Source organism: Schistocerca serialis, chromosome 1 (genome assembly GCF_023864345.2).
Source record: "Schistocerca serialis cubense isolate TAMUIC-IGC-003099 chromosome 1, iqSchSeri2.2, whole genome shotgun sequence".
Taxonomy (NCBI): domain Eukaryota; kingdom Metazoa; phylum Arthropoda; class Insecta; order Orthoptera; family Acrididae; genus Schistocerca; species Schistocerca serialis.
Window position 1 is genome coordinate 490,980,934 of NC_064638.1, and position 14,899 is coordinate 490,995,832.

General features: G+C 40.0%; 1 protein-coding gene across 1 annotated transcript in view; it reads right to left on the reverse strand.

The window, feature by feature from the left end:
- Window positions 1-248: 248 nt before the first annotated feature.
- Window positions 249-14,899, reverse strand: part of LOC126473926 (zinc finger protein 235-like) — a 41,344-nt gene continuing 26,693 nt past the window's right edge. Inside the window, exon 3 of the mRNA XM_050101288.1 lies at window positions 249-4,108. Coding sequence (XP_049957245.1) covers window positions 1,049-4,108 — 3,060 coding nt within the window. The 3' untranslated portion in view covers window positions 249-1,048. The remainder of the gene's footprint in view (window positions 4,109-14,899) is intronic.

Genomic DNA, 14,899 nt, shown 5'->3' on the forward strand with positions numbered 1-14,899 from the left:
TACTTCTACAGTTACACAAATTGGACGTGACAACATTTACTGTATATATGCTGACATGTGTTGACATCAACATTGTGATATTTGTTAGTTGTGATTAACGCAATTACATCATACTTGGCTAATTCCCAAATACCTTTGATTTTCACATTGCTACTGATCAATTAGTTTACAGTGTCTCTGATAAGGATGCTTAAAAGTCTGCACATTAATTCACTGAAGTTAATACATTTTATTTTGGCATGGGTTTGGTCAAGCAAAGGTGAGTTTACAAAAGTTCACAAAATCTTACATCAATTTTTCTGATACTAAATAAATACTAAACTAAATAAACATAAAATGATATATTTATACAGTTTTATAAATTCTCAGATTCACATAACAATACTGTCTCAATAGTGGTTATTATTTTCAGATAATAACTCATCAAATGACAGTTTTCAACAAGGTCTTATAAGTCCACAAAAAATAACTTTTTCCCACAAAAATATTCAAACTTCAAGAAATATTACAGTATACTACACAATTCTGTTATATAAGCACTTTTCTGGAAAAGCACAACGAACACACACACACACACACACACACACACACACACACACACACACACACACACACAAATGTATCACACAAGAGTCTTTTAGTCTCACTACAAAACACTGGTGGAATGTTTTAAGTATCGTGCACTTCAGAACCACTCATTTAAAAATAAGAGATGAGATTCTCAGGACAATCAGAGTCAATTTTATCGGTGCATAGTTATTACTGTTAAAAAACCAATAACACTATACTTCCTCCCATTTTCTCTGCAAAGTAACACTTTGTACATGGACCTAAGTTTGGTTATTTTTAATTTCCATCTCCTCAAATGATAGAATTTGTCCCTATACAGTCTTAAGAGTTTAGTTAACTCATCAGTATTTATTTCTATTTTCTTCTTCAGCTCCTAGTTTATACACTATAGCAATGAGAAAATATATTTCACAGTGGGCCACTGTAATACGACTTTGTATTCTGATAACTGGTCACAACTTTCACTGACAGGTTTTTCCTACAAATCCATTTCATCTGTTTCATCTGTTGGAAATTCATGTAAAGATTCTACATCAGCCATTTCACTAGGCCTCAAAGCCATCTTATACTCACAAACCTTCTTGCCAGCAATTAACATGCTATCATCATTGTGGACTTTTGCAAGATGATTCGCTATTTTAGTACGTGTTGTAAATCCCTTATTGCATTGTTCACATTTAAATGGATACTGTTTTGTGTGCAGAATTAAGTGCTTGTTGAGCGTGCTGCTGACACTGAAAGCCATGTTACAGTACTTACATTTGTATGGGCGTTCACCAGTATGGACCCGTCTCTTGTGCACCGCCAAAATAGAAGTATGTTTAAATTTTTTGTCACAGAAATTACACTGATAAGGCAAAGGATTATCATGCCAGAGACGGTGCATTCTATAAGTACTATTAGAGGAGAAGGTTCGGCCACATAGTTCACATGTGTACCGCACTTCTTTTGTGTGAGTTGCTTTATGTTCTGCTAATACAACTTCAGAATGAAGACCTTTACCACATATTTCACAATACACTGCATACTTTCCTGTATGAACAGACATGTGGTACTTCAACCCTGATGCTGTCCTGAATACTTTAGGACATTCCTTGCACATAAAAACTTGTTTAAAGCGCCCATGTCGTCTTTCGTGTTCAATAAGTTTTGAACGATCAGGTATTTCCTTGCGACAGATCCGGCAGTATGGTTCTCTATGATATATATCTTTGTGTCTATTCAACCGTAATTCTGTGAGGAAAACAGTTTCACATATATTACATTTGTAAACTACTCGCTCTGGGTGCAATGATTCATGTATCCTGCAGCTTCTCAAGCTCAGAAATTCTTTGTTGCAAAATGTGCAGTTGTGTTTCTTAGGATGTTTCTCTTCCTTGTGCTGGTATAATTTAGATTTCTCTGTGAAAACTTCTTGACAAAGATTACATGACACAGATACTGGAGGTTTTTCATGATTTGTAAGATGTCTCTTAAGATTGTGATGTGTCCTCAGGGTTTTAAAACATATGTGGCACTTGAAAAAATCATTATCTCTGAAGGTGTCACACAGATCATCGTGAATCAATTCTTTGTGGTTTTTAAGCCGACCCTCGGTGACAAACATTTGATTACAAATGTCACATTTATACGTTGCCCTTTCAGGATGAGTCAGTTCGTGATCTCTACACAATTTCATATTTGAAAATTCTTTATCACAAAATGCACATTTTACATATTGTTGATGCTGGACTTTTAAATGTTGTTTCAAATGTACCCTGTCAACAAGTTGTTCATTGCAAAGTTCACAGATAATTGATCCTACTGTACACTTCTCATGCTTTAACAAATGTCGTTTCAAATTACTTTGCGTTGTTAAAATCCTATTACATATGTGGCACTCAAAAAGTTTTTCACATGCTGGCAAGTGACTAACATTTTCTTGAAAAAGCAGTGATGCTCGAGTTTTAACATCACAAGATCTCAAAATAGTTCTTTCATTATTAATACTACTATTTTCTGAAGCTGCGCTCTGATTTCCACTGCTACTGGTGCCTGAAACCAACTGTGATGCTTTGTTTGCATTTTCTTCATGGCCTGTTCTAATGGCAGTTTCTTCAGTAGTAGTTGACTCTATAAAATCTATTTCTGCATCTCCAGAGCAAAGGGCATTTAAATTTTCAATCTTCGAAATATTACTCTCGGCAATTTCTCTTTGAATACTATAATTTTTTTCATTATTATGTGTAGATGTATCCTGGATTTCTTCAAAAGCAATTTCTTCACATGTTGACCCATCAACAACCATTTCATCTCCAAGAACAATGTGCGGCATATCGTCATCTAAGCCAATTTCTAGGCCACCAGCCCATTCATTCTGAGGATTATGAAGCATCATTTGATTATCTTCAATACTTCTCAGGACATTCTCAGAGCCCGGTGACCCACATGTGCCCTTCTCGGGCCTCGTAAATGTCTTTTGTGACAAATAAAGCATTTGATCTGAAGAATCTAAACCCTCTGTGTGTGTAGACTGCTCTCCGTTTATAACTACAGAGTGAGGCGGACTCCTGACACTGCTTTCGGTACATTTGGGTAACTCTTTTTGAATTAAATTCTCCAGTGTTTTTGTGCATACGTTGGCAATTGAGTTACTTGCCACAACATATCCCTTATTTAAAATAATTTTCCCAGTCTCTTTTGCTAAAGGTTTAAGGCCTGATTTCTCAGGCTTTGTGTTATCATGAACAATAATATCTTCAGAAAAAATGCTCTGGTTAATTACTTTTTTATTTTCTTCAAATGTGTCAGTTTTATTTTTTTCCTCTGAAACCTGTTTATTTTCTTGAGTAGTCACTGAGTTACTATTTTTTCTCAACATTCTGTACACAGGAGACTTCATAAATGGAAGTTGTGGCATGTGATCTCTAGTGGAGGACTGTATGCATTGATCTTCTGCAAATTCCTGTTCACTGTCAGAGCTTAAAGTTATGGATATGACATTCTTCATTTTTCCATCTGAATTTTCTACTGAGATTGTATTGTCATTTTTTCCTGGAGGACATTTATGCTTTAAAGCTCCTTCCTTAAATAATAAACTATGTGCTTCATCATGCTGATCTGGTAATTTAGTGTCATCATTTCCATTCCTCAAAGAGTGTGACATAAAGCATTTTTGTCTTTTACTATGATGGTCTTCCACATTTAATGCGCACCCCATGTTGCCTGTAGTGGAGACACAAACATCTTCATCTATAGTACGCTCCAGTTGCTTCTCGTGGGCTTCATTGTTCTTGCAATGTTCTGATGCTGAATGGTAATTTTCAAAATGACACCTTTCTTGTGCAGCCACATTACGTGTTTTCAGTTTTTCCTTTTTAAATATATTTGTCTCTTTCCGATTTAAACCACTCACAGTGCCACTGTTTGACGCCTTTGCTGTTTTATTCCGAGGCACTATCTCTGTTTTATCACAGTGGCTCTTCTGAGACAAAGCCAGATGCAGTTTTTGTGGTCTACATGACAGTTGTGATCCTTCTGTATCTGAAGCACTGAGTACCTGAAACAAATGGAAGAAAAATTCTACTTCAGAAAAATGATATATACTGTAATGTAACAAGATACAAACAAACGAGTGTGTACCTAAAAAAAAGTGGAGTAACATTGTCGTTGGCTGAGCTTGTGTAGTACACATTTTTGCCACTAGGCATGTATAGTGCAACTCATTGCCAGTTCAGCGCCGCCTGTGTTGTCGACCTGGCTTGTTCTCTTCATCCGCAGTGATTGTTTCTGCTGGTGCCATTTTGTTCTGGTTTCATTTTTCATAATGGCAAGTTTAAGTGAACAATGTGCAGCTGTGAAATTTTCTTTTCTACTCGGTAAAAATACTGCTGAAATTGTTTCAATGTTCAAAGCAGCTTACCAAGAGGATGCTATGGGAAAAACTGAAGTGTATGAGTGATTTGCTTGACTTAAAAATGGCAACATGTCAATTGATGACAGATCTCTTTCTGGACGTCCATCACCTGCCCGAATTGACGAAAATATTGAAAAAAATGCAAGGGCTTGTGCTCACAGACCGTTGACATGCAACTGATCAACTGTCAGAGATTAATGGGTTACCTTGGAGCTTGTTTCAGCGAATTTTAATGGAAGATTTGGGAACAAAGAGGGTTGCTGCCAAGTTTGTTAATCGGGTTCTGACTGACAATCAAAAGGAACATTGAGTTGAAACATGTCATGCTTTGAAATCACAGCTTGAAACCAAGCCCAATTTTCTGTCAAAGGTCATTACTGGTGATGAGTGATGGTGAGATGAGTGATGGTGTTACGGTTACAACCCAGAAGCAAAGCAACAGTCAAGCCAGTGGAAGGCGTCATTTCCCCGTCCAAAAAATGTCATCAAGTCATATCAAACATAAAAAAATGGTGATTTGCTTTTCTGATGCCAAGGACGTATTTCATTCAGAATTTGTTCCCAGAAGTCAGACAGTCACTCAAACCTTTCATCTGGAAGTTTTAAGAAGACAACACAATGAAGTTCATAAAAAAAGACCAGATTTGTCACAGACAGAAGACTGATTCTTCCACCACGACACACCTGTACACAGTCGTCTCTGTTCGACAGTTTTTGGCTAAAAATGACAAGGTTCTGCTGCACCACGCACCTTACTTGCCTGACCTGGCTCCGTGTGACTTTTCGTTATTTCCACACATAAAAGGACACCAATTTGACAACACTGAAGAACTCAAGAAAAAAAACAAGGGGGAAACTGTAAGCCATTTCTAAAGATGACTACAAAAAATATTTCAAACAGCGGAATCACCAGTGGGATGAAAGTATTAGTTGTAATAGAGAGTATTTTGAAGGGGATAAGGTTGTTTTGTGAACAATTTGAAAATATAGAGCTTTTAAAAAAATGCTTTTTTATTGTATCCGTTCGTATTCTTTGCAGATAAGTACACTCGATTTATATTGCAGAATAGAAATGTAGAATGTAGAAGAATGTGGAGGGAAAAAGGAAGATTAGGGTTTAGAGGAGGGGGGGGGAGGGGAGGGGGGAGGGAGAGAGGGAGAGGGAGAGGGTGGGAGGGGGAGGGGGGGGAGAGAGGGAGAGAGAGAGAGAGAGAGAGAGAGAGAGAGAGAGAGAGAGAGAGAGAGAGAGAGAGAGCGAGCAAGGAAAAAATAAATCAGGCTCTGCTGTGGACACCTTCTTCTTCTTCTTCTTCTTCTTCTTCTTCAAGTAGATGAGCTCGTTCTGAAACTAACTCAAGAGCTGAGGCTGTATGCGTATTTTTTTAAAATTCCATCAGATTGTTGAAACACAAATTTTAACTGTATCTTAAAAGCAACTGATCTGAAAACTAGTAACACCAGAACCAACTTGAGAGACTGTATATCAGGTACAACTAGACTGGTGTTCATTCTTTATCATTTGGCAAATGGCGATGATGATGATGATGATGATGATGATTATTGGTTTGTGGGGCGCTCAACTGCGCGGTCATCAGCGCCCATACAAAGTCCCAATTTTGACACAGTCCAATTAGCCACTGTCACTAATGATGATGATGATGATGGTGTTGGTGATGAAATGATGAGGACAACACAAATACCCAGTCCCCAGGCAGATCAAATCCCCAACCCGGCCGGGAATCGAACCTGGGACCCCGTGATCCAGAAGCAGCAACACCTAGCCACTAGACCACGAACTGCAGACATGGCAAATGGTGATTTACACATAAGTCTGCTGTACCTCTTTAAAGTGCACTTCTCTCATCGATATGCCTCTTGGAACAAGAATTTTGTAACACTTTAGAAGGACTCTAGAAATTCATAAAGGTAAATTTGAAATATCAATCAAATGTTTATGTCAATATCTTATTATGGTTTAACAATGTTACAAATTTCATAAATACAATACATCTACGACTTGAGTTATGGGACATGAAAAGTAATGTATACATATACTGTAATAATGCCGAGAACAGTTGACATGGGCTTTCCAAGATCATAGGAACATGAAGCTTACAAAAAGTTTAGAAGTCTTAGTACTTACACAGAATACAATTGTGACTCACCGCTGCAGATCATCTAACAATTACAAGGAAACAGTGAAAAAGTCATTTTTCAGACAGTGGCTTTTCTATGTCCCATAGCTCTGCTAATAGATACATCAAATTAAGGAAATTCATGGATTGTTTGCCTTTTCATTTCAGTAGGCAAACAAACAAATCAAATGCCATTACATAAGCAGGCAAACTTTCAAACTGAAGCAACGTCATACTGTTTCTGTGCTCAAATTAAGTGACTTGGTACTGCAGCACTGGCAGTGTCAGAAAGACGAGGCAAAGGTAAGAGTGAGAGAAGCATTTACACACGAAATCTGATGCAGGTATGACCTAGCCATTTGAAACATTCTCCACTCAGGCAGGTAACACCAGCCACACGTTGGCATCTACCTGCAACAGCTTGCTCAATCAGCACTATTGCTAGGCCATATAGTGATACTGTCATGTATTCCAGGCACAATGGGGCAGTCCACTTGCTTAGCTGAGTGTTAATGGGTTTGCCTACCATGCAGCAGGCCCAGGTTCGATTCCTGGCCAGTTGGAGATTTTCTCCACTCATGGACTGGGTGTTACATCACCACCACCACCACCACCACCACCACCAACACACAAGTCACCCAATGTGGCGTCGCTTGAAATAAGACTTGCAACTCAGCGGACGAACTTCCCCACCTGCGGCCTCTCGGCCATCAATACCACACAATCATTTCATTTTTTACAATGGGGCAATACTGATGGCAACACTATTGCAGGTATGTCATAAAATATGACCAGATAGATGTTCATTCTTTGGTGTTTCATTATTGGTGATTTCTACAGAAGAATGTTGGAAATGTAATACTATTTATCGGCATGAAGACCTGAAAAGCCAGCATGCATGTAGAAACTGAATCAAGAAATGCTAGTTTCAAGCAATTGACAATTATAAACAAAATTTAATATTTTAATGAGTTTTATTTGCACTGATGTTGCCTGCTGTAACTAGCAACAGGTTTACAGATCACCTTAAAGACATACGGAGCTAAGGTAAATATAAATTATTACACGAGGCACTCATTAATGTCAGTAACTGTATGTCTGTTGTGATTCGTAATGATGAGTAAATAGCTCACAAAGCTTAACTCACCTCAGCTATTTGCACAGGCTGCTGATCTTTGTTGAGGCTTGCACACTGACTAGCCTCATTGTTCCGTGTAACGGCGTATTCCTATCACTTGAAGCATGTTTTGAGAGAGAACTGATGTTATTGAGTCTTGTAGCAGCTGACTAATGTGAATACAATGAGGTGACATTACATTATAACCACTCCTCTAAGACTGATGGCAATGCAGGGTGCATAACACCTGCCAGGGATAGAGAGAGATTATTCAACAACATATGCAGGAAAAGGTGAATGTTTTTAACTTTAATGATTCAGGTCAAGGTCATATTGTGCCTGACTCGTGTATGAGAATACACACCAAAGATGCAGTGAGGCTTGGTATTCACCTGGTGCTATACTTGATGAAACCATTAGTAAATGAAAACACCCTAGACACCTATGCATTACACAAGAAAGTGGATGAGGAAGTCTTAGCTCCACTGGAATACAGAATAGATTGGCCCTGTGGCGGTACAGCTAAACAGCCTAGTTCACGAGGGTACACACACCCTTCACCCATAAGGTGACATTTAACCTATTCGTGAGCATTGTTAGTCAGTATTGGATGCTTACTGACTTGGGCTGACAGAAGAGGCTTAGAAGATCCGGAGAGCAACTGCATACCTCACCACATATTTGTTTAGTCAGTGCAAAAGTGTCACAGAGATACTCAAGAACTCCAAAGGGTGACACTAGGAAAAAAGTTCCAAGAGTCCACATTTCATTATGAGTCAGGAACAGATTACTGCCAGCAACTTCTAACTCGTGTATTCATTACTACAGTAAAATTTGTGTAATTAATGGGGACTGGAGCAAAATGATACTGATTAATCTACTCCCGACATTGCAGCGTGGCTTGTGAAGTACAGAAGTGATGTAATTGTAGATTCTTCCCAAATAGTTGTTAAGAGGGTTCTGCAGAAGACAGCTTTTACATGTGCCTTTTTCAAGCAATTACGTGATCAGAGATTATTCCACTGGGTAGAAAGGTATGATGGAACACTGGAACTAAGGTCTCTCTTTACATGATTCACAATTCCAGTTGTATCATGTCAAATTCCATATTCCACAACACATGCCCCATATGTGCACTAAGCAATATACACAGGTTGGTTCTGGCAGTTGGATGTGCTAGGTTAAGTATATGGCATAAGCACAAATTACAAAAGGAGTGTAGTCATAATTTATTGTTGATTGCACTGCAATTAATTGTGTGTGCTTGCTTCTCTTTGTTGAAGTATACCTTAATTTGTTGCACCTTCCTAAAGGTTCTCTTTCTTATGTGACATATGGAACACAAAGAATGAAAGAATTAATGAAAAATAGTAAGGATATTAGAAAGCATTATAAACAGACATGGAGGTTCCAAATTAAAGTTAGGCTTGAGATTTAACAGCTGATTTAATAAGCTCTCACCTTTCATCTCATCTATCAGAGCCAGTATATACTGAAGAGCTTAACATTACTGAATTAATACCAGGAGAGCCAGAAAATAAATAGAAATTAAAGTGCAATCAGGTGTAAGGAATTGAACTCTGTAATAAAGAGAAAATACACCAATATCATCTCACAATCTAGTTGGAATCCAGGCAGCAAGTGCACATAAGACCATAGCTTTGAAAACCTGTAGATACTGATTATGACGATGACAATGATGATGATGACAGTCACAAAAATACTGCATGCAAATAGAATTGTCAAGTTGGCTACAAACATATCATCATTCACCTGGATGTCCATTAAAGCTATATGTAGTATCAATGTTAATGGTGAGAAGCACATAGCTCATGTATTTCCATTACATGTGGCATTTTTCAGCATAAGAACTGTCCACACAAGAAGTAGGAACAGAATAATAACAATTTACTTGTATTGCACTTCATGTCCTCACTTGAAATTGCACTGCTTATCTATCAAATCGGTGGTGTGAGTCAGCGCTATGTAAATCAATAATGACTTCACAGTATCTACATTTATTAGAGTTTGTGTTTAACTGGTGTCACGTATCTTTATCAGGTACTAAGGACTTGTAAACTCAATATCATGATGGAACCAATTAATTTTTAGAAAGAGATCATTATGGTTCCACAGAGACTTTTTAGGAAAAAATGGTGAAACAGAAAAAAATCACATATTCACTCATATTATTCAAGTGCTAAGAGCACTATCTTGATTTCCACCTGTAACAATGTATTGCAAATTCTTCAAACGGCATTGACCTGCCAGCCTCGTGACATAAGCAGTTTCATTATCTTCTACACTGCTTCCTAAACTTCAAGGTGTTTGAAATGATTTGGAATAAATATTAATCTAGAATATATGAGCCATTCCACACCAAGTGGTGTAACTTCAAAAAAAGTTTCTACATGAACATCACGGATATTGTAATCGGAGGCTTTCCCGGCATACGTGTTGTTTTCAGGGCTATCCAGCCAGATGCGATTGTTGAAGTCCCACAATATTTCGGCAAATACCCTTTCCGCCATCATCAGGTGGTTCTCAGGGAATTGTCTATCTGTTCATTGTCGGTGTTATTTATGTCTGTCAGTCGGGCTACGATTTCCTGCGCCAACAGTCCGATTGCGGCCCCCAACATTCTGTTTGCGAGTGACAATGCTTCGATTGTGGACGCCAACAATCCGTTTGCAGGTGCCAACCCAGGTCAGCACCGTCCCCGGCGATACGCCAGGTGGTGGAAGATGCAGAATCCCATGGAGTGTCCCCGGCAGCCGTCATGAAAGGATCTTGTGTCTGCTTGAGGCGTGACTACTTCATGGAGCTAAGTAATGGTTTCCATGCTTTGCTGGGTTGAAAACCTGTGTCTCAGCTTATGAGATTGCCCGTTGTGCAAATTTCAATGGCTTCCTTGAGGATGCTGTCCCAGTAATAACTGGTAGGGGCCAGAATCTTGGTCTCTTCATATTTTGCGTTGTGTCCAGTTTCCAAGCAGTGTTCTGCCAGTGCTGATTTGTTGGGCTGGCTTAGGCGAGTGTGGCATTTGTGTTCTTTGCAGCAGTCTTCAACTGTTTCGATTGTTTGACCAATGTAGGGTTTGCTGCAATCACATGGAATATTATATATGCCAACTTTCTTGACGCCAAATCCATCTTCCACTGTCCCCAGTAAGGCACATATCTTGGACGGTGGTCGGAAGACCATGTCAATTTTGTGTTGTTTTAGCAGTCTCTCAGTTTTTGACATCACATTGCCTGCATAGAGTAGAAAGGCAAGGCCTGGTTCCTCATCTTTAGACTGTTCTTCATCTGGATTTCTGCTGTGTTTCCATTGTCTTAGCGCTGTCTGGATCTGTCGATTGCCTTGCCCATTCTTGTGGAACACATTTTCTAGGTGTTTGAGTTCTTTGTGCAGATTCTGTTCGTCTGATATTGAGTATGCCCTGTGAACCAGTGTGTTGAGCATCCCATTGAGTTGTGCAGAATGGTGGCAACTAGAGGCATGTAAATATAAGTCTATATGTGTAGGTTTGTGGCACACGCTAAGACCATTTCATCTCTGCTCTACAAGTACATCAAGAAAGGGTAATTTCCCTTCCTTCTCGATATCCATGGTGAGCAGTGTGTTGCTGTGGATGGAATTTAGATGTTCTAAAACCACCTGTAGATGATCAGGTCCAAGGGTCCAGATGACACACGTATCATCCACGTATTGGAAAAAACACAAAGGTTTCCGTTCGGCCACTTGCAGTGCCTCCTCTTCAAAACTCTCCATAAGTAAGTTAGCTACCACTGGTGAGAGAGGGCTCCCCATAGCTACACCGTCGGTCTGCTTGTAGTATTGGCCATTGAAAACGAAGTAGGAGAATGTAAGTATGTGCCTGAGGAGTTGTGTCAACTCTTACCAAATTCCTCACTGATAAGGTGAATTGAATCTTCTAGTGGGACCCATGTGAAAAATGACACGACATGAAAGCTAACCATGAAGTCTGTTTGTCGTAGGGTCAGTTCCTTAAGACAACAAATGAAGTCCATTGAGTTCCGAATATGGTGTTTGCACTTTTCCACATACGGTCTGAGCAGGCCTGCCAGGTGCTGTGCGAGAAGGTACTTGGGCACCCCTATGTTGCTGACAATAGGACAAATGCCTTCCTTATGTGTCTTAGGGAGGCTGTATATTCTCAGAGCTATGCAGAGCACTGTTGAAGTCTCTTGATATCCTTCTCCTCAATTGCACCATTTTCCAGTAGGGTGGCAGTGCTTAATTGTATCCTGTTGGTAGGCTCTGTATTGATCTTCCGGCATGCTGGGTTCTCAAGTAGTTGGAGCATCTTCTGTTCATACTCCTGCCTGTTCTGAATGACTGTGGTGTTTCCTTTGTCGGTGGGTGGAATGACAGTCTCTTTGTCTCCTCTGAGGGCCCAAAGTACCACTCTTTCTTCCCGTGAGATGTTGCTGGTGGTTGGTTTGGCCTTGGAGAAAATCCAACATGTTTCCCTCCTGACTTCTTCAGCCTTGTTCTCGGTTAAGCCCCAAACCACCTGTTCCACTGTAGTGGAGGGGAGGTGATCTGGCGTCAGTGCAAAGTTGAATCCTTTTTCGAGTATGGAAGTGGCTGCATCGTCCAATGGCTTTCCCGTGAGGTTAATCATAATCCATTTCATCGGCTCTGTCTCTTCTTGTTGTTTGCCTGGTATCCTTGCAAACTTGTCAATCTGTTTGTCAGTGGATTTCAGATGTGTCCAGTCAGCCTGGGCCCATGTGAGGCCATCCACCCATTCCCAGGAATGGTCTTTAAGTGTGGAGGCTAATTTTACGTGAAGGTGCAATAGTTCTTTGGCATTCTTGTCGAGTTGTTGTCAAGTGTAGCGAATCTTTTCCCTGACCAAGGCCATGCTGGCTCGTTGCTTGGTCCAGTTTGCCGGGGGTGTGCATATATGGTGCACCATTTTGGCAAATGTAGGAATGGTGTTTCTGTCCCCACACCTTAGTAAAAAGGTGAATGAACCCAGCAGACGTCCTTTCTGGTTCCGAAGCTTATCTAGTTTCTTCACCAGGTGGAACATATCCTCTCCGTAGACGTTGTTGATATGTGACTGGAGGCTTTCCCGGCGTTGTGTTGTTTCCAGGGCTCTCGGGTGTCCAGCCGGATGTAATCGTTGAAGCCCACAATACTTTGGCGAATAGCATTTTCACCATCATCAGGTGATTCTGATGGAATGGTTGGTCTGCTCATTCTCAGTGTTATTTATGGCCATCAGTCGGGCTTCGATTTCCAGCGCTGACAGTCCAATTGCAGCCGCCAACATTCCGTTTGCAAGCACTGACTCTTCGATTACGGGCACCAACAATCCGTTTGCGGGTGCCAACCCAGGTCCGCTCAGTCCCCTGCATGATGGTCATGCAGGAACCTGTAGACCAGTTTGTATGGAATGACCCATACATATTGTACACCACTTCATTATTTCAGGAGCCATTAGAAGTTATCCAAAGCCCTCGTAGTGTGCACCACAAGAGTTCTAATATCAATTTCACGCATAGCTCTTCAATATATTAGAAGTCCAATGTAATGCAGCTGTCAGAGGACATGGTTTATGGCCAGATTATAGTGTAACTGCTGTATATCGAGAGTGAGTTATAGAGTTCCAAACAATGAATGGAAAATTTGGAAAAACGCATATGTAAGGTTATAGTGAAGTGTATATTTTCAGTGTTTAAATTTACAGAACATTTGAAGCACAGTTTTTTTTTTTTAAAGAATTTCCAAATACAGCAATTAGGTAAATTTCACTCAAAAAGCAACCAATGGAAGACACAGGATGGAATAATGACAATATTATTTAAAGGATAGACTACTACCAGCCATACGGCGGGGACGTTGTCGCAGATAGGCAAAACTGTCAAACAAGAAAGTTTTTGGCCAAACGGGCTTCCCCAACTGATAAATTCCATTTCAAATCAAAAACTAATCACCACTTTATATTATAAAGAATTGCCTTCTATCACGGTCTGCTACAAAATAAAATACAGTTAATTTTATCCATAATGAATGCCTCTGAACACTGTGACAGTTCCTTTAAAGGATAATGTTGAATAAAATCCACTACTGGCCACAACTGAAGGCAGTTTATTTAAAACATGACTAATTTTGGGTTTATGACCAAATCAATTTGGTTACATACAGTACCGCCTTTACACATTCAATGTAGGAGTCCAATAAAGATCAAGTGTCTAAATGGCTGTTGCACATTTTACTCCAAAGAGGTCATTTGAGGTATCATATTGCTATATACCCCCCCATGAACCATGGACCTTGCCGTTGGTGGGGAGGCTTGCGTGCCTCAGCGATACAGATGGCCATACCGTAGGTGCAACCACAACGGAGGGGTATCTGTTGAGAGGCCAGACAAACATGTGGTTCCTGAAGAGGGGCAGCAGCCTTTTCAGTAGTTGCAGGGGCAACAGCCTGGATGATTGACTGATCTGGCTTTGTAACATTAACCAAAACGGCCTTGCTGTGCTGGTACTGCAAACGGCTGAAAGCATGGGGAAACTACAGCCGTAATTTCTCCCGAGGACATGCAGCTTTACTGTATGATTAAATGATGATGACGTCCTCTTGGGTAAAATATTCCGGAGGTAAAATAGTCCCCCATTCGGATCTCCGAGCGGGGACTACTCAAGAGGACGTCGTTATCAGGAGAAAGAAAACTGGCATTCTACGGATCGGAGTGTGGAATGTCAGATCCCTTAATCGGGCAGGTAGGTTAGAAAATTTAAAAAGGGAAATGGATAGGTTGAAGTTAGATATAGTGGGAATTAGTGAAGTTCGGTGGCAAGAGGAACAAGACTTTTGGTCAGGTGATTACAGGGTTATAAATACAAAATCAAATAGGGGTAATGCAGGAGTAGGTTTAATAATGAATAGGAAAATAGGAGTGCGGGTTAGCTACTACAAACAGCATAATGAACGCATTATTGTGGCCAAGATAGACACAAAGCCCATGCCTGCTACAGTAGTACAAGTTTATATGCCAACTAGCTCTGCAGATGATGAAGAAATTGATGAAATGTATGACGAGATAAAAGAAATTATTCAGGTAGTGAAGGGAGACGAAAATTTAATAGTCATGGATGACTGGAATTCGTCAGTAGGAAAAGGGAGAGAAGGAAACATAGTAGG